Raw genomic sequence first — 20,520 nt, 5'->3', positions numbered from 1 at the left:
AACCAGTTCTAGTTCTTCTCCTGTCTCATTTCCTAGGAAATGAGATGAGTGGTAGAAGAGGCAGATGCTAGAAAAGTTGAGGAGTATCTTGAGAGCTGTTGCTGCTGCCATCTCCTCTCATGCTTTTTTTTTTCTTTACTCATTTTGTTCCTTTGCCTTGGTTCTCTGTTAAACCATCTTCAGTTGTGGTGGAAAAAAGATTAATTTGGGTCACTTTGCTCCATACAGAACGAAGGGGAAGGGGGTCCTTGAAACATATAATATGGAAGAAACATAGCAAAGCTTGGAAATGTCACCTTTTTTGAGTCTATTATTCTCCTAATGAACAAGATTTGGAGAGTAGAGACCAAAGAGGTAGCCTTTAAAAGTCCTGGAATGGAGGAACCAGATTATTTCCTTTAAGGTGAATGGATCCATTTGTGAGTTTGGACAGAATGCAATAGACCAGCTGGTGTGACTAGTGTTAGGGAGTTATTTATTTATTTACAGTATTTATATTCTGCCCTTCTCACCCCGAAGGGGACTCAGGGCGGATCACATTACACATATAAGGCAAACATTCAGTGCCTTTAACATAGAACAAGGACAAGACAAACATAGGCTCCGAGCTGGCCTCAAACTCATGACCTCTTGGTCAGAGTAATTTGTTACAGCTGGCTTCAGCTGGCTAGCTGCTCACCAGCCTGCGCCACAGCCCGGGTCCACAGTTAGAGCAGGAAAGAATTAAGGAGCTGTATATACTTTTTGTTTGTTGATACTCAGCTTTTACACCAAATGATATTTACGATAATGGTGTTCTTGCTGCTCGTGGAAACTGGGTGACTCATTATACAGACGTGGCTAGATCTGACTTTCCCTCAAATGCCCCCATGACATATCTTGGGAGATGAGTCAGGCAAAAAAGAGACTCTGTAGAACACTACTTCTTAAACTATGGGTCTCGACCCAAAATACGGTCCCTTTAGCTTAATGTTGGGGTCACATAAACATTCCTTGGGCCACATGGGGTCCCCAGGGAAAGGTTTTAAGAAGCCCTGTTCTAGATCTACTTGATTTCACTCCCTCCCCATCTGTTGCAGGTTTGCCACCACGTCTGGGGACTCTGCAGGTGGAGGGACTACTTATATGGAGCAAGCATCATCCCCAGCTGTTTGTCCTCAGTCCCACTACAACATGTATGCACAGAAGTAAGTAAATTGTTGCAATAGGCTAGACTGGGAGGCTGAGAGAGGCTTGTGGTCTGTTAATCCTTCCACTGACTTCTTCTTACCTGCTCTTAAGCCAGAGAAAACCAAACCTATTGTCTCCACTGCACCCCATTCATTTTCAGAATCAATTGAGATGGGATTTGGTGGTGTAAATGGGAAGCATGATGTGCAGGGATAACTCACAACATGCACTGCCCTTCTAGTGACACATGTTTTATTTCCTCCACCAAATAACTGTTTGATGAGCTGCAGGCAGTGAAACTATAGGTTAAAAGTCACAGAGATGTTCCTTATTCCTTTCAATCTTCTGTAGGAAAGTCATTTTTAATTTTCCCAAACCCAGAAACCTGACAGAAATCTTGCGGACATCCCAAAAATGCAAACAGTAATTTTGCAGTCAGGCAGTCCTTCACATAGAAGGACTGTCTGACAACAGAACTAAACCTCCCACTTTTTAAAATTAGGAGACAGAGAAAAACAAGTGAAATGGTACAGATCTTTTGCGCTTCAGGACATGCCTGCCTATATGTTTCCCTAGCTATAGATTTCTACTTTATAATTCCTTTAAAAACCCAAAGCTAATCTGAGATCCAGCTTGGTGTAGTTGTTTGACTTGGACTTGGACTCTGGAGACGGGGTTGGGTTCTCCATGATGTCATGGAAACCCACTTGGGTGACCTTAGGCCAGTTGCACACTTTCAGCTCCAGAACCCCTGAAAGATTCATCTTAGAATCGTCATGTCAGAAATAACTTAAACGCACACAACAACACAAAATCTGCAAGCCAATCTCCCTGTCTTCTGTCGGGCATCAACAAATAAGGACATGTATTTATTATGTGTATTTAAAAATATTTCAATAAAAAGTTTTTTTTAAAAAAAAAAGGACATGTAAATGACTTTGAAACCATTTGAAACCTGTTTGAAACAGGAATCCCAATATAAAAAATGGAATAGAACAAAGTTAAAAATGAAAGAATATCTGGTGTGCAATAGTTTATGAAAGGAAATCTGCACTGATCAAGGCCAAGATAGAAAGGGAATGGGTACCTCTTCCAAAATCATAATATAGCAGTCTGAAGGAGCCGTGCCATGTTGTTTTGTTAAATCAGTTATGTTAATATTAATTATCATTATTATTATTATTTTATTTTTATACCCCACCCCATCTCCCCGAAGAGACTCGGGGTGGCTTACATGGGGCCAAGCCCAGGCTAAACAGACAATGTAAAAACACAACAATAAAACCAATCAATCAACAATAAAACAAGTCATAAAACTAATGAGATCACATAAAACAAACATGCTTTGATAAAATCCTGGGTTGGCTCCTAAAAGGAACTGGGCCAAAGAAAGTGCTAGTAGTGTTAGATACAATCGGGGAGAGGATGATACAAAACCATTGTCCCATTAAAGTGCTGGGGAAGGCGTAAACAAAGGAAACTATGGCCGGCTAAAGGAATAAAGTGCAGTAAGGATAAAAATAGGCAACAGGTCAATCCTTTATTATGGAAATCAGTCGCCAAAGGCCTGTTGGAAGAGCCAAATTTTCAGGCTCTTCCGAAAAGTAAGGAGGGTAGGGGCCAGCCTGATCTTCCTGGGGAAAGAGTTCCAGAGGCAGGGGGCCATGATGGAGAAGGCCCTCGTTCCCACCAACCACAACTGCGAGGGTGATGGGAGCGAGAGAAGGGCCTCCCCCGACGAGTGAAGGGACCGTGCTGGTTCATAGGGGGAAATGCGGTCACGAAGGTAGGTGGGTCCCAAACCGTTTAGGGCTTTGTAGGTGATCACGTGCACCTTGAATTGGGCTCGGAAAATAAACGGCAGCCAATGGAGCTCCTTGAACAGGGGAGTTGAGCACGCCCTGTAATTCTCTCCAGTTAGAAGCCTGGCTGCCGAGCGCTGGACGAATTGCAGTTTCCGGACTGTCTTCAAGGGCAGCCCCACGTAGAGCGCATGTTCATGTGTTTGTTATATGTATATACTATTTCCCACTCACACTAAGCTCTAAGTGGTTTACACAGATTTATTTAATCATTTTAAAATGTAAGATAGATCGGGTTGCTTTTCCAGGAAGCTTCATGACTTAGTGGAGCAGTGCACCTGGATCTCCCACTCCAGCTTTCTGACTCTGACATCATCCTGAGGCCCATGTAGAATGGCTTCATCTAAACCAGTGGTTCTCAATCTGTGAGTCCCCAGGTGTTTTGGCCTACAACTTCCAGAATCCCAGCCAGTTAACCAGCTATTTCTGGAAGTTGAAGGCCAAAACATCAGGGGACTCACAGGTTGAGAACTACTGATCTAAATCCCAGGAACTATAATTTTCGAGGGATGCTGAACATGGTTAGAGGGACAGATTTACGACTTTGCAAAAGTGGATAGGAGTTTTTCTCTACAGGCCACCTGATCAGCATGCTCTTTCCTTTGTCTCAGCTCTGACTCTGTACTGGACCCGGACGGGGACTTTGACTTGGATGACTCGATGGATGTGGCACGGCACGTAGAAGAACTGCTGCGGCGCCCCATGGACAGCCAGTGGATCTCGCATGCACAGTCATGACCTTGCCCCCTTCCCTGAAGAGACCATGCAGAGACTGTGAAACATGGGTGTGGAGAGGCCATTGCCATGCAGGAGTGCAGCTGCTCTGGGAGTGCACTTCCTTACCCTATAGTGGGGCAGGCTTGCCATGCTCTAGCTGAGGGGTGGTGTTTGTGAGGACATGGGTGCCATCCCTCCCCTTGCCCGTGTACAAAAGGCAGTGGAGTGCTATTGCTTGGTTTTCCCATCTGCTCTGCTGTGAGACTTGCCTCAGGTCTTCTGCTTCAGCATACTGCCTCCTTCTGCCAAGCTACTGTTGATTTGTGTCAGGAAACCATTACCTCCCACCCTCCCAGAATGCAGCACACTGCCATTCTTTGCCTAGCAGCCTTTTGGGGGGTGAGGGGATTGGGGGTGGCCTGGGAGTGGTGAGGACTGAGCTGTGGAAGAGAGTAGGCCTTATTTGAAGGATCGTATTTTGTAATCTTTCTGTGTATGAATTTTCTTCTCTCAGCTACGCCTCGAAAAAACGGTGTGTGATTGTTTGTGTGCAATTGTGTGTATGTATGGTGCATGTGTCTGCGTTTGGCCTGTTTCTATTGTGCGGGCATGTGCATGGCACCCTGCACAAGAAGCATTTGGTCTATGGGAGCATTGCTCCTGTTTGTACCCAAACATTGAAGCCAGCCCCTGCCAGGTCCCTTTGGGCTTGGCAGAATCCCTTAGAGCCTTTTTATGTCCCACTCTCCCCATGGATTAAAGCTGGTCTTTTCTGTTAGGTTGCTTACATCTTGACTGCTCCATCTAAAGTCCCTTGACTTCTGGCATGTCTGAAGTGTGCTATTCAGAAGACTGGGGTGTGAGAATATCTTTTTTAAAAATGGTGCAGAACTAACATGAAATAATGGCGTATTTGCCTCACCCGCCCACTTAGAATACAGAGTGAGGAGCAGGTTCCAGAATTTCCTTACTGGGTTCAGGAATAAAAAAGATATCTAGAGGTGAGAGTTCTAGATGAGTCAAGAAAATCAGCCACTTCTCTTTTTCTTCTCTCCTCCCTACAACCCCTGACCTTTCATTAGGTTGAAACAACTGGGAAGAATTGCAGCCCTACAGGCACTATTTTTATATCTATTAGACAATAAAGATAAGACTATTTTAACACAATGTTAAAAGATTTCTCACATATATGTCTGTCGGTCAGATTATTGTTTTAATGAATGGATCCTATCACCAATTCAGCCATCACCATGTTTTTCCTTAGGCCCTCAAGGAAGTGTTCAGTGAACCACATAGATTTTGTAGTTCCACCACTGATGTGTTCCCACAGTTTTGGGCTATGGGGGTGTTGTGTGTTTTCAGATTGGGCTCAGATGCTTAGGGTGTCCACCTTACTTGTCAGGTAAATGGTAAAACCAGATCCTCTTCCATGGACAGTTGCTTGGAGTTGATGCAAAGGTAGTAGAAGCCGAAGTGTTAAAGTTTGAGGGAGTCAGGGCCAAGCTGAAAGGTAATGTGTCCTAAAGCTATGACTCACTTCTCTTTGTGCCATAGATATCCCTGTAGTTTTGTGTCATTTCATGGCTCCACCTGAACATCATTGACCTACGATTTTCCTTGTACAAGAAATTGATGCTTTCTCCACCATTATCCCACACAAGACTTTATGTGGAAGATCACTGTTCTGGTTATTTTCGATTTCCATTCACCAACCTCCCAGAGAAACTTTCACAGAAAGATTTAAGTAACTCTTAGTACAATGTTTGTCCTTTGCTTATCCAAAAGTTAGAGTCATTGGATAGATGTGTCTGGGTGCAACATTTGCAGGAGACAGTTGTGCCTGTTCTTTACCCTTCGATATCACCAAAGGGAGTACAGTATTTCTTTTGGACAATATTTTGTCTCCGAAGCACAATGGAACACACCCTCCTCCCCCCCTACAGGTTTGCTTACTGAGTTAGAGGAGCAGAAATTGCATGCACTTTGCACCTGAAAACAACTTTTTGAAGGCTATGCAGGCAGACATATGTCTTCAGAGCAAACGCAGTATATTCACGCTGAGGTCATGCTGTGAAGGCTAACTGGCGTTGAGTTGATTTCATGCTGTCTGCTGTCTTGAAATGTTAACAAATAGTCACTTCTCAAAGGGCCATGCCAGACACAATTTATTTTCCCAAGAACAACCAAATGATGTTGTTTCAGACAATTTGTTCCTTCCAGTGAAAGCACCAGCAAAAACACAGAGATAAACATAATAGCAGGAAAATATAATTCCAACCCCTGTCTTAATAGTGGCTACTCTGGCTTGCAGATAATTTGGTAGGTTAGTTGCAGTCATAATATTTTGGTCAGGATGTGTGACAGCAGCAGGAGATATCACAACTTCTCCTGCCTTCATGCACTGAACACTGAATCAATAACTTTATAGATTTCCTTTGCTGTTTTCTCACATTTTTGCCTCCACATTTTTCTTTTTGTAAAAAAAAGCTTTTGCCTGTCATTGCAAGATTATCATTATACTGCATGGGTAGCACCACCCAGTTTTTGTTGTGTGGAGATAGTGACATTGCTGCAGATAGCAATGGAACAGAAACTTTGTGGGTAGAGCCTTTCAGAAGGACTCATAGGTTACATTATTCTGGAACAGCAAAAAAGGACAAATTTCACCCCTGCAGAAATTTTCTGTCCATACTGCTTGTACATTTCCACCCTTAACAACTGGGGGTTCTTTCCCATTTTTAGCATCCGTGTTCATATACACACGCATTATACTCCTTTACCCCTATTTCCTATATTCATTATCACCCCCTCCAGGTCCCTGCCACCATTTTATTCCCTTCAGTCCTCTTTGGCTCCAACTTCCTACCACAGTCTCAGCACCTCTTTACATGCCAAACCTACCCCTTTCCAATTTGTAAGATTAATTTATTATTTGGGCTGGACAGAGAGTAATTTTGGAAGGAGGGAGAGAATTGAAAGTGTTATGATAAGAGTTATTTTTGGTGTGTACATGGCTGTATATCTCTGGTAAACTTTTGAAATGATATAAAGATCTATTTACCAGATTCACTGATAATTATGCCCCTTGCATACCATCCGCAATGCTGGGGAATACACACCTATTCTCTGCATTAGAAATGGGGAATGTGTGTCCTCAGGATATTGACAGCCACTTTTCCCCATTGGCTGTGCTAGCTAGGGCTGGTAGGAGATGTGATCAACATTTGAAGGGTCAAATACTCCCAACCTCTCATCTGTATGCATTTCAAAACTTGCCGAGCCTTAACTTGCTTGCCAACCTTGCATATTGGTGCATCCCTGTTTATTCCCACTTCTGTTTTCATCTGTTCACTGTAGATGGCAAGCCCCATGTTCTTTATACGGTTTTATACAGCCCATAGCAAGCGGTAGGCCTTGAAGAGCAATGCCTATTACTAACAGAGGTGGACAAAGTGTTTTATTTGGAGCATGACTTCAAGAAACCATTATAGCCAGGGGCCATGCTGTGTGGGGATTTCAGAAAAAGTTTTTTTTCAAGTTCTAGTTGCAAATGACTAAGAATACAATCTTACATGTGTCAACTTAGAAGTAAACCCCTATTCATGTCAGTAGGACTTGTTCCAAGTAAGAAAGGATGGCATGCCCAAGTTGTAAAACACCATAGGATACTGTTCTCAGGATGCTTTCACATAATAATATTGATTTTCTCAGACAAATTAATATAATTTTATGTAAAACCAGAATGGTTATATGGGTTATACGGCTGTGTGGAAGGGCCTTAGTTGTGAGACCTTCAAAAATACCAGGTGCTGTAGGGTAGATTTCAGGGAAGGAACTGGCAAAACACCTCAGGATTCTTTGCCTCAAAACCCTTTTTTTCGTGTCAGGAGTAACTGGAGAGACTGCAAGTCGCTTCTGGTGTGAGAGAATTGGCCGTCTGCAAAGTCATTGCCCGGGGTATGCCCCAAAAACTATGAAATTCACAGGGTCATAATTCAACAGGTCACTTAAAGACAGATAAACACAATGCGAGAGCAATTGCCTATAATTTTTTCACAATTGTCTGAAAGTGGATAAAATGTGTTACAGGCACACCCTAGGCAAACACAGCTTTTGATTGGGAACACAAACATAGAATCTAGCTAGCACAGGAATGACACAGTGTGGCTTTTTGTTTCTATTCCCCATTAACATGTGGAATGCCATGATGCTGCAGGAAGAAACCGAGTTTTTTAAAGTGAGTTTTTAAAAGACTATCCACCCAGCATAACCATGGTGGGAAATCCCACCACAGTTTTATTTTTCCCCATATGAATGGGACTTGTACAAGAGCACAGTGTTTCTGTTCATTTAAATAGAAATCGCACAAAAAATGCAGTGGATTGTGTCTGATCCATTTTTAGTGAATGAGATCAGCTCGTGTTACAAATTTTCTTCTCATTGAAATGAAATTATGGTTAAAGCAGAGGTACACAACACAAAGATTGCACTATTTTAAAGAACTATTTTATCCAAACAATCTTTTTAATGGTACATTGGAAAAAAAACATTTTCTGCTAAATTACCACTTTTCTTTAAAAAAAATAAATTTAAAAAGCATGGGTTGGATGTTATTTTTTTTGTATTACCTTTGTAAAGGGAAATAAAATTCTCAAGAGGTATGATTTAAAATGCCTTCTAGGTTTTATTTGGAGAAAAAGACTTAAACGTGGGGAGGGGAAATGTATTTTCATGAAAATATTTCTGTTTTGAAATGTCTAGCATCTGCTACCAATAAAGTGTTGTCTTCAATTTGCAGGGCAATGAATGGCTAACGTTCTTTGGTAATTATCGACCACCATATTTAAGAGATCAAAGTTCATGCATGAAACTGAAGAGTTTTAACAGTCATTTGAGAAACTCTGTTTTTAGGGAACAGAGAATAAACCCGATGGATTTTACTGTACTGACTAAGCATTGGGACAAAAAATTGAAAACTAAAGAGGAAAGGAAGGTAATGGTGTGGATTGAACTTTACACTGCACTATCTCATGTAGCAACATTTTGTTGAAAATCAATTTCTGTTTTGTGTCGTCAAAGGCTTTCATGGCCGGAAGCACTGGGTTGCATTGAGTTTTCCAGTCTGTATGGTCATGTTCCAGAAGCATTCTCTCCTGACGTTTTGCCCACATGTGAGGTCTATTGGAAACTAGTCAAGTGGGATTTATATATCTGGAATGTCCACAGTGGGAGAAAATGGAATGGAAACTGACTTGAAACAGCACATGTGAGGGGAAAGAGGTCAGTCTCTTTCTACATCCTACCTTTTCCGTCCCTTCATTCTTCTATTAGAAAGTGAGGATCTATTTCCAAAAAATATCCACCCTCATTCTATCAATGCCTGTCTATTCTTGGGATTTTCCATCTTCATGGAAAAAAGGTAAAAACTAAGACCGTTTGTGCCTTAAGATTTCTGTGCCAGCAGAGGGTGCTCAAAAGCCACATTCTGAATTTTGCAAAGCATGTCTGATCATTTTGCCTCCATTTTCCCTGGGCGCTTATGTTTTGAAGCAAGGCGTTTTAAAAGTAATAGTTGTGTGGCTAAATGGACACGCTGTCCTTGCACTTGAAAACCTAGAATAGACAGAAGACACATTTAGTTTAACTCAATGAATACATTCAGATCAGAAGCTACAGAGTAATGCTAAGACCAGATGAGATGGTCTGTGTCTATAAAAGTTTATAACACAAGTGTCTTCTCCCCAACTAGACTCCAAGGTGCTATTTATTTATTTATCATGTCAGAAGCAAATTGAGAATACAGCTCTAATGTATTTAAAAAACCCACAAAGTTAAAAACTTGGCATTATGCTACATTTCCTTTGACCAGAAGCTGGTCACTTCAAGTGCCTCTGGTATCGCTGTAAGAAGGTCCTCCGTTGTGCATGTGGCAGGGCTCAGGCCGCATTGTAGTACATGGTCTATGGTTTGCTCTTTGCATATCGTGGAATCCACTTTACATCCCAATTTTTTAAGATTGGCTCTGCATCTCATGGTCCCAGAGCTCAGTCTGTTCAGCGACTTCCAAGTCGCCTAGTCTTCTGTATGCCCAAGAGGGAGTTTCTCATCTGTTATCAGCTACTGCTTGAGGTTCTGGGTTTTAACCTGCCACTTTTGGACTCTTGCTTGCTGAGGTGTTCTTGCGAGTATCTCTGTAGAGATCTTAGGAAGCTGTTTCTTGATTTATGTCATTGGCATGATATCTGAATTTAGGGTGGGCCGGAGATGTTAATGCCTTGGTCCTTTCATTGCTGACTGCTACTTCCTGGCAGATATTAGGTGGTGCAATACCAGCTAAAAAGTATAATTTCTCCAGTGATATTGGGCATAGGCATCTGAGATTGTGTCTTTTTGTGCTAGAATATGAGATGTGCATACATGTATTTATTAACTTTCTTTTTAAAGATCTCAATCCAAATATCAAGTTTGTGCTGAAAAGCTTGCACACATGCATTATTTGCATGAAAAAAATGGACTTCCAATAACAATGTTTTAAAAAGGTTGGACATCCCTTATTTGAAATTCATGGGACCAGAAGTGTTTTGAATTTCAGATTTCTTTGGAGTTTGGAATCCCTGCATTTGCATATATGTACATAATGAGATATCTTGGACATGAGAGCGAAGTCTAAACTTAGGATATGTTTTGTATAAACCTTGCACATATAGCACTGTAGGTAATTTTATACAACATTTTAAATAATTTTGTGTAGATTGAACCACCGGAAAGCAAACATGTCACTATTTCAACCACTCATGTGGAAAATTTAGCTTTTTTAGAGTATTCCAGATTTCAGAATTCCAAATACAAGATGCTCAACCTGTTCCTTGTTCCAAAGTGCTAAATCCTGTTCTTTGGTGCTAAATTCTGAAGTGAAGGCACTCATCATTCACCGAAGAAGAGTTCAAAACTGTAGGTCAGACACTGGGTCCTTCCACACAGCCATATAACCCAGAATATTAAGGCAGAAAATCCCACAATATCTGCATTGAACTGTGTTATCTGAGTCCACGCTGCCATATATTCCAGCTCAAAGCAGAAAATGTGGGGTTTTATTCAGCTGTGTGGAAGGGGCCATAGAGAGTTTTAAAATGCATTGATTTGTGTATCTTTTCCCTCTCTTTGTTCCACTCATTCAGTTACACAAAACATTAGAACATAGCAAAACACCCATTTATTAGGATCTGCTGATGGTCATTAAAAATGACTGCCCATTCTTGACTCTGGCTGGAAAGAACACATTGTATGAGCAAGGGAGTGTAAAACAGCACATCCCAAAACACTATAGGACTAATCGTACCAAGATTTTATTGGAATTTCATTTTGTAGCATTAAAGAGTGCACTTTGTCTTAAGTTACCCAATACATTCTAGCAAGTTCATTTCCAGCCATGAGCAGGTCTTTTTTTCAAAGCTAATAAGTCTTAATTGCATATTCAAGAGCAATCTACCCCAAAATGCTTTGTGAAATATGAGGTTTGTTCTTGTGTACCTTCACAAAATAATACAGAAAAACTCCATGATAAATTCATTTTAGGCTGGATCCACACTGCCATATAATCCAGATTATCAAAGCAGATAATCCAGATTGTCTGCTTTGAACAGGATTATATGAGTCTACGGGCCTTTCACACAGACCTATATTCTAGTATATCATGACAGAAAATCCCACAATGTCTGCTTTGAACTAGGTTATCTGAGTCCACACTCAGATAATGTGTGATTTTCTCCTTGATATTCTGGGATATAGGGCCCCACATTGCCATATAATCCAGTTCAAAGCAGATAATTTGGTTTTATATGTCAGTGTAGGTGGGGCCACCATAAGTCTGAAACAATATGAAAGTACACAGGAACAAACTTCAGTTAACACAGATGGACATTACTACTTTAACAGAAAATGTCACAGGCAGAAATAAAAAGTAAAGAATTGGGATGGGTTCCCACACTGCAAATAAAAAAGATTAATTGAATATGTTTCAGGAAACTTTTTATCAAAAAGTAATAATATACACATATGAACCGGACTACATAAGCCTGGCATAATAAAAAAATAAAATGTAATACATTTCAACCCTTCTGGACACTGATTGAAAGCTTCATCCAAAATGCACCCAGGGATAGTTTTTTTCTTTCACCATCCTCCACTTTTCTTACAATTTCCATTTTGCATACCTTTTAAATATGCTATGGTTCGTTGGTGACATGGGCTTACCTGCTTTCCATTTTTTTCTGCTTTGCTGTTCACATAAATAAGGGGTTCTGGAGTCAGCTGCTGTTTATCCTGGCTGCTGTAGATAGGAACACACAGCTACAGTCTGATTGAGTAGTTATTTATTTATCACATTGAGGCTACAGTTATAATGTATTTAAAAGCATAAAGTTAAAAACTTGACATTATACTAGATTTCCTTTGACCAGAAACTGTCCAATTGAAGCACCTCTGCAGTCACTGTGAGAAGGTTCTCCATTATGCATATGGCAGGGCTAAGGTTGCATTGTAGTAAGTGGTCTGTGGTTTGCTCTTCTCCATCCTTGCATGTTGTAGACTCCACTTTGTAGTTCCATTTCCTAAGATTGGCTCTGCATCTCATGGTGCCAGAGCGCAGTCTGTTCAGCGCCTTCCAAGTCACCGTCTTCTGTGTGTCCAGGAGGGAGTTTTTCATCCAGTCTCAGCCATGGATTGAGGTTATGGGTTTTAGCCAGCCACTTTTGGGCTCTTGCTTGCTGAGGCATACCTGCAAGTATCTCTGTAGATCTTAGGAAGCTGTTTCTTCATTTAAGGCATTAACATGCTGGCTGATATCCAAACAGAAGATGGGGCTGAGATGTCAATACCTTGGTCCTTTCATTACAGGCTGCTACTTCCCAATGGATATCAGGTGGTGCAATGCCGGCTAAACAGTATAATTTCTCCAGTGGCATGGGGCATAGACATCCTGTGATAATGCCGCATGTCTCATTAAGAGCCACATCCACTGTTTTAACGTGATGAGATGTATTCCACACTGGGCATACGTAGTCAGCAGCAGAGTAGCAAAGCGCAAGGGCAGATGTCTTCATTGTAGGGCAAGTAAGTAAGTAAGTAGATTCATGCTCTTTAGCAGACTTAGGTTTTATTGCTGTTGATGTCACCCATTGCAATAGGTGCCACCCAACAGACTCTTCCCAGATGAGATTAAAAATTTGCAGATAAAATACCAGAAAATTGGACAAAGCCAGTATAAAAATACCAATAAAATAGCATTGCATGCTTGTAATGCAGTGGTTCTCAGCCTGTGGGTCCCCAGGTGTTTTGGCCTACTACTCCTAGAAATCCCAGACAGTTTACCTGCTGTTAGGATTTCTGGGAGTTGAAGCCCAAAACATCTGGGGACCTACAGGTTAAAAAACACAGTTGTAATGCTTGTTGACCTAAACCAGTGGTTTCCAACCTTTGGGCCTCCAGGTGTTTTGGATTTCAGCTCCCATAGTTCCTAACGGCAGATAAGATGGCTGGGATTTCTGGGAGTTGAAGTCCAAAACACCTGGAGGACCAAAGGTTGGGAACCACTGAACTAAACACATAATTCAAATCATCATTGTAATTGGATGATAATCACAGCTCTCAGCAGAGCTCACGTGCATTTGAAAATTCAAAAGTAAATTATCACAGAATTTTAGCTTGCAGTTATATTGATCCAGTGCATGAAAAAATATTTTTGTCGTTATATCTAACTACAGGGGTGTTTTTATTTTAAAAAAATAAATTTCTGCTGAAACACTGCACAAAACGTTAATAGATAGCTTTGGTGTTATCCCTCTGATGGTGTCATTTGGTGGGGTTTGCACCCCCCCCCCCATCCCACCTAGTGATGCTATTGCCTGAAGTTTGTATTTCTCTCATCCCCTTTCTCCATCTTCTCAGTCATCACCCAGAAAAAAAACCCTTCCAGGTAGAGAGAGAAAGCAAGGAGGAACAGCAATGGGGTGGGAGGCATAAGGCTTTGTAAAAGGAGCTTCACTTTTTTGCTGGACAAACTCACCCTGCCCCAGCACTGTATGCATTGCATCTCGTATGAAAAGAAACAAGAAAATCTAGGGGATGGCACATCCTTACTAATCAAAAATTTCTGGGACTTGGTTATGTGAGCCCTGGCATCACAACACTGTTGTGGTCCTTATTGTAGATCAGCTCCGCAACTCCTGATGGCAGTGCATTATTTTCAGCTCAAGGTCAAAGCCTTTTTACTTGCCTGGGCATCTCAAATTAATTGATGAGATTTATCTGTGTCATGTGTTCGCTGCCTTTGCTTGTATGTCTATATTTGTTTTCAGTTCTTTTTATTATATGATCTTAATCTGGATCACATTTTAATCTACTGTCCCTTTGTAGATGAGAAATTGTATAATATGAACAGATGAAAAACAAACCATATGAAGAGAAGAGAGGCTTTGACTTTTAGGCTGACTTGAGAGCCAGTGAGCTTTTAGATTAGGAGTGGGAATGAAATCACTATCTAGACATGGTTGGATGCTGCTGAAATTTCTAGTCCAATTGCACTGAGAATGCTGCACTTTGCCCACCTTGCCTGCTTTCAAGTTTTTGGAACTATCCACTGCGAGTCAGAATGTGTAGCCATTGCATTTTATTTTCCTGTTAAGAAAAAAGATGGAAAAACAACGGGAAAAGAAAGGGAGCCTTGAAAATGAAAAGGACTTTTCTAGATCTTCCCCCTTCTCAATAAAATATGAATGAAGCAGTGCCATGAACAACGTAAGGTTCATCTTGAAGCAACTTCATAACCCTCTCCCTTTTGAATTGTTTGACCTCTTTCAGTTGCCTTATAAGCCGAACATGTCCTGGTTTCGGAGCAATGACAAGACAGAGACACATACACACACGTGTGTGTATGTATGCTTATGTGAGTTTAAAAGATGAAGCAAAAAAAACCCCGAAGGATTATCTCTTTTGCTCCAAAAGTAAAAGTAGTCCTGCTCTGTGACCAGGAATGAGTTTCCTTTAATCCCCATTAAGAGATGTTGCTGTTCTTCTGCAACAGGGAGCCAATGTTCTGTTTTGATTAAAAAGGGTTCCTTTTGCAAGAGGACGGGTTCCTTGCAAAGCCCTTTGGAATCCAGAATCTCTTCCATGGCTGGCTGAGACCAGCTGGCTTCCGTGGACACATGCAGGCTTCGAGGAAAGAGCTGGGCCTTCCTGCGGAGGGAGCCTGCTGGGTGGACAGCTGCTACCCGGAGATGGGGGACCGGGCGAGGGGAAACAACGGCAGAAACAGGGATCTCATTCCTAAAAATGTCCCTTCCCCTCTACACTCAGGAGCCAGCCTCCTCTTAGATGGCATTCTCTGGACCTTTCAGACTACAACACCTATCACAGCATTTGGGCTGGAGAGGATGGGTTAGGGAAGACTAATTGAAAACAATACAAATCACAACAGGAACAATTAATAGTTTCCCAAAAAGATCCCCATCACCATCAAAAGTGAGTATTTTGAATGGGGGGCAATTTTTACCATTGTATGCCCCCAAGAGCTGTGAATCTACATTTAAAAACACGTGCCTTGCTTTGACTTCAGGACACTTTTAGTTTTGTTTCGCAGGGCAGGTTCAGCCCACTACAAGTCCAGGGAGTCAAACATTGATCCCCAGGTCTCTGGAGAACATGTACCCTGAGCTACACATATGCTTTGCTAACTGTCCAAAGAACTTAGAATCATAGAGTTGGAAGAGACCTCATGGGCCATCCAGTCCAACCCCCTGCCAAGAAGCAGGAAAATTGCATTCAAAGCATCCCCAACAGATGGCCATCCAGCCTTTGCTTAAAAGCCTCCAAAGAAGGAGCCTCCACCACACCCCAGGGCAGAGAGTTCCACTGCCGAACTGCTCTCACAGTGAGAAAGTTCTTCCTGATGTTCAGGTGGAATCTCCTTTCCTGTAGTTTAAAGCCATTGTTCTGCATCCTAGTCTCCAGGACAGCAGAAAACAAGATTGTTCCCTCCTCCCTATGACTTCACCTCACATACATGGCTATCATGTCTCCTCTCAGCCTTCTCTCCTGCGGGCTAAACATGCCCAGCTCTTTCAGCTGCTCCTCATAGGGCTTGTTTTCCCAACCCTTGATCATTTAAGTCGCCCTCCTCTGGACACATTTCAGCTTGTCAACATCTCCCTTCAATCGCGGTGCCCAGAATTGGACATAGTATTCCAGGTGGACTGACCAAGATGGAATAGAAGGGTAGCATGACTTCCCTGGATCTAGACACTATACACCTATACTTGATTTACTGATAAGTATATACATGATGTAATCAGCATTTTTCTCACACCTGGTGTGTTGTATGCTGTGAAAAATATTCCCATGTAGACCCATATTATTTTCAAGAGAGTCTAATATTGAAGTCCCGGTGTTGTTTTTTTTAAATGAATGGAATGAATACCTTTTATACCCCAGAAAATGTACGCATTTCACACACTTTCTGGCAACTTTTCAAAGGTCTCATGAGAAAGCTGTCAAGGTCCACTCTCATCATTTCTTACCCATCAGTGTTGAAATAAAATTCAGTTATCCATCTAGTTGCTTTTCATGCATTGAAAGGGAAACAGTGCTCTCTATTCTTCTCCTTGGCCATCAAATGCCTTGCTATGATCCTATAGAGATCTTCCAATTAGGTGGAGTGGCAAACACTTTTAGTCTGTCCAGAGTGCTGAACTTCAGCCTCAAAATTGGCTCAGTACCTTGGACAGCTCTGTTAGACTTATTAAATGCCCAAGTGCATTCACTACATCATTAATGTGGCAGTCACTGACTGATGTTACTCACCAGTAGCCTATCTTTTGCTTGATATATCTTTGCTTATGATATATCTTTCAACCTAGACCTGTGTATTTCAGCTATCATTGGTGAGCAGTGAACTTTTAATGGCCAGTTCATATACCCTTTGTCTAAAATAGCTCCACATTGTCCCTAGAATTCCATTCCCCTGCAGGATGGAAGGAAGATGGAAAAACAGTTTTGCTCGGCCATGAGGATGAAATGAGAGCTAAAGGACATTTATTGGAGAATATATTTCTGAGGAATAGATTTTAACCTCTCTAAGGTGAAACCGACTGATTCACATACCTCTGTTTTCTTCCAAGGCTGGCTCAGATTATATTTCTTTTTCCAAAGACAGCAAAATCAGCATCCAATGTTATTTCCTATAAAGAAAACTTATTTTAAAAAATGGTGATCAACCTTTCTTGAAAATTGGAGGTAGCTAGTTATAAACAATTATTTCCTTGCTTTTAACTTGTTCTTGCAATAACTAAGCTACATTAGGATATCAGTGCAATAAGGGTAACTCCATTCCTTTTGCAATCAAATTGTAACTGTGTTTTGATTATTATTGTATTTGCATGCATGGATAGTCTATTGCCAGAGGTGTTTTATGCAATAGGACAACAGTATTTTGAACTCTGATCTTAAAGACAATATTTTAGTAATACTGCAGGCTATAATTCAGAGGAAGGCAAGGGCAAACCACCTCTGAGTATTCCTTACCAAAGAAAACCCAATGAAATTCATGGGGTCACTGTCAGTCAACAGGTGACTTCAAGGCCCATCCATGGATAGCCTGTTAAAGATTACATAACTCACTGGGAAAGACAGTAATCTTCAGTAGGAAAAGAGGAAAACTGCAATGCAGTTGGATTGATTCAATAAAGAAAGACACGATCATTAGCAGGGCTGTTGATAACCAGGGCTCTTGGAGGTTTCCCATTCATAGGGTCATCAGAAGTGAAAGCTGACCTGAGAGCAAATAACAACAGGAAACTTTTACAGAATTGAAAATGAGGCGATAATTACATTTTCTGAGCCTTGGAATAGTAACTAGAGCTAATTAGTTCTGACCTTTGTTTGTTCTTCTCAGAAATTCTCGGCAGAGTCCCAGCAGGTACTTGAAGCAACCTAAGTTCCTAGGTGACTGTAGTTTGAATATTTGCAAATATTCAAATATTTCCCTCTTTCTGTATCAGTGAGATTTGGGAATATGGTGTGTATCAGGCACAGCTCAATGGTGGCTGGTGTAACCTTTTCAATGGGGGCAGTGAATTTTCTCTGTTATAGCTGGAACTTTAAATGAATTTTGCAAGGTTTCATCCTATCCTCAAATTAGAAACACCATGGATTATTCAGATTGATACCCCAAAGAGATTCACTGACACTGGAGCCACTATCCACCCCTCACTCCCTCACTCCCCGGCCCCCTTGGTTCTGCTTAGATCCTCCATCTGCTTTTTCCTGCATGGACCTGCAAGTGTGAGCCCGTCTTCCCACTTTGATGCTAGCAGCTGGCACTCAGCAGGTCCAGGTAGGGGTTCTTTCAGCTCCAGGCTAATTGCTCTTCACTGTAAAGGCCACAGGGCAGCATCTCCTAGTTCTCTTAGTTTGGCCAAGGCCTTGTGGAGCACTGTTGCCAATTATAGAGCACCCAAACTCCAGGACCTCATTAACACCTCTTGCAATCTCAAAGAGATCAATGGAGAGACTGGGGGAAGGCAGCTTTTTGGGTGGCACTTTCTCTTGCCTTGTAGTTGCTTGGATTCAGCCAGGTGGAGGGAGCATCTGGGATGACCATTTCTGAATTGGGTTTTATTTGAGAAAAACCACAGAGGTTTCTGATGTCCAGAGTGTCAGAGTGACCTCTTTGGAGGAAAATTATACTTGCTTGCTCTTTATAAAGTTTTTTACTTTTTTGAGGCAGGAGCATTGCAATCACTTTGTAACCTCTTCTCTGAAATGTTTTTTTTTTCTTGTTAGGAGTGACTTGAGAAACTGTAAGACACTTCTGGTGTGAGAGAATTGGCCATCTGCAAGGACATTGCCCAGGGGATGCCTGGATGTTTTTGATATTTTACCATCCTTGTGGGAGGCTTCTCTCATGTCCCCACATGGAGCTGGAGCTGACAGAGGGAGCTCATCCACGCTCTCCCCAGGTTGGATTTGAACTGGCAACCTTCAGGTCAGCAACCCAACCTTCAAGTCATCAGCACTGTGCCATCAGGGTTCCCTCTGAAATGGTTAACAGGAGTGCATTCATGGCAGAGCTTGGGGAAAAAATGTTGTGGACACTCACTCCCAGAATTTACTAGGATGCTGAGAACTGGTGTCCAAAGGGTCACTTTCCCAAGCTTGAGTATGCTAAGGCTGGTTTTGCCAGAAGACCTTCCCATTCAAGTTTACACATTACTCCTTACACAGCTTTAGAATCTCACCCTACTTCCTTGAGCTTGTTTGAAGGTTCTGGAAATAGGGCTCAGCCATCATATACCATTGTCCAAATAATGGTGCACTCCTTCTATCTGAAGTGGCCATTCTCTTCCACCAAGCTCACAGCTTCAGTGGGGATATATGTGGGTCAATGGGAGAGGGACATCTGCCTAGCTAGCCAACCAACACAACCCTCGTGATCAACAGGGTGACAGATGTCACAGTCAGATCGCCCTCAAAACCTGCATGTCACTCTACTTCCAAAGAGCTCATATGTGTGGCAATTTAATATCCTCTCAACAAGCCAGTAAGGTGCCCCCAGTGGCGCAGTGGGTTAAACCCTTGTGCCAGCAGGACTGATGGCTTGAAGGCTGAGTTGCTGACCTGAAGGTTGCCGGATCAAATTCAACCTGGGGAGAGCACGGATGAGCTCCCTCTATCAGCTCCAGCTCCATGCGGGGACATGAGAGAAGCCTCCCACAAGGATGGTAGAACATCAAACATCCGGGCATCTGTGTTGTAAAAGGCTTTCATGGCTGGGATCACAGGGTTTTTGTGTGTTTTCTGGGCTGTATGACCATGTTCCAGAAGTATTCTCTCCTGACATTTCACCCAAATCTATGGCAGGCATCCTCTGAGGTTGTGAGGTATGTCACAACCTCTGGGGATGCCTGCCATAGATGTGGGCAAAACGTCAGGAGAGAATACTTCTGGAACATGGCCATACAGCCCATAACACACACAACAACCCCATCCGGGCATCTCCTGGGCAACGTCCTTTCAGACAGCCAATTCTCTCATACCAGAAGCGACTTGTAGTTTCTCAAGTCGCTCCTGACACAGAAAAAAAACAAGCCAGAGAGATAGAACAGCTAAGAACGACTAATCTGTCAGAGTTTTATATCATTTCTTAAGTAAAAATAGGTAAGTGATTGTAAGGAACAGGACCAAATACTGTATGGCCAGCAACAATCAAGCCACCTGCTAGAGATGGAGTACTACTAATAGAGACTAAATACATTATGTTACTCAATGTTTGAGGTTGGAAAGAGGTTGGAGGTTGGTGCTTGAGGTTTGAGGTTGGAGAGAGTTTAGAGCTTGAATGCTGAGTTGGAGTTGCTGGAGCTGATTTGTCCAAGTTGGAGTTGCCGGAGGTATATTGTTACTGCAACGTCTGAAGAACAAGACTGTGGCATCTTATCTGAAGATAAGGACTTTATTGTTTACTAGTCATCGCATGGAAGCAGCTGAAAAATCCCAGGACTCTGCTGTATTTGTAAATACCTTTATATAAATCTTTTCTTTGTTAAAGAGACAGTTTGTTTTGGGTATTCTCCTTAACCAGAGGGCAAAGCTTCCGAGGAAAGGGGGTTGCAAATTTAGAACCCCAACTGATGGGCGTGACATAATCTCCCCTAGACTGACCTCCTCTTTACCTTCCAGTTGTCTGTGGTGAGAACAGTCTCCAGTTTATCCATCCAAG

General features: G+C 42.0%; 1 protein-coding gene across 3 annotated transcripts in view; it reads left to right on the top strand.

Moving 5' to 3' along the window:
• LOC100566752 (signal transducer and activator of transcription 5B) overlaps positions 1-8,552 on the top strand; it is a 107,422-nt gene extending 98,870 nt beyond the window's left edge. For all 3 annotated transcript variants that reach the window (XM_008113411.3, XM_016994596.2, XM_062958018.1), the window contains 2 exons: positions 1,080-1,187; positions 3,644-8,552. In XM_008113411.3, the coding sequence (XP_008111618.1) occupies positions 1,080-1,187; positions 3,644-3,770 (235 nt within the window). In that variant the 3' untranslated portion in view covers positions 3,771-8,552. The remainder of the gene's footprint in view (positions 1-1,079; positions 1,188-3,643) is intronic.
• The last annotated feature ends 11,968 nt before the right edge of the window (positions 8,553-20,520 follow it).

This window comes from Anolis carolinensis, chromosome 6 (assembly GCF_035594765.1).
Source record: "Anolis carolinensis isolate JA03-04 chromosome 6, rAnoCar3.1.pri, whole genome shotgun sequence".
Classification (NCBI taxonomy): domain Eukaryota; kingdom Metazoa; phylum Chordata; class Lepidosauria; order Squamata; family Dactyloidae; genus Anolis; species Anolis carolinensis.
The sequence above is the reverse complement of the archived record's forward strand: the minus strand, read 5'-3'. Positions and strand labels throughout refer to the sequence as shown.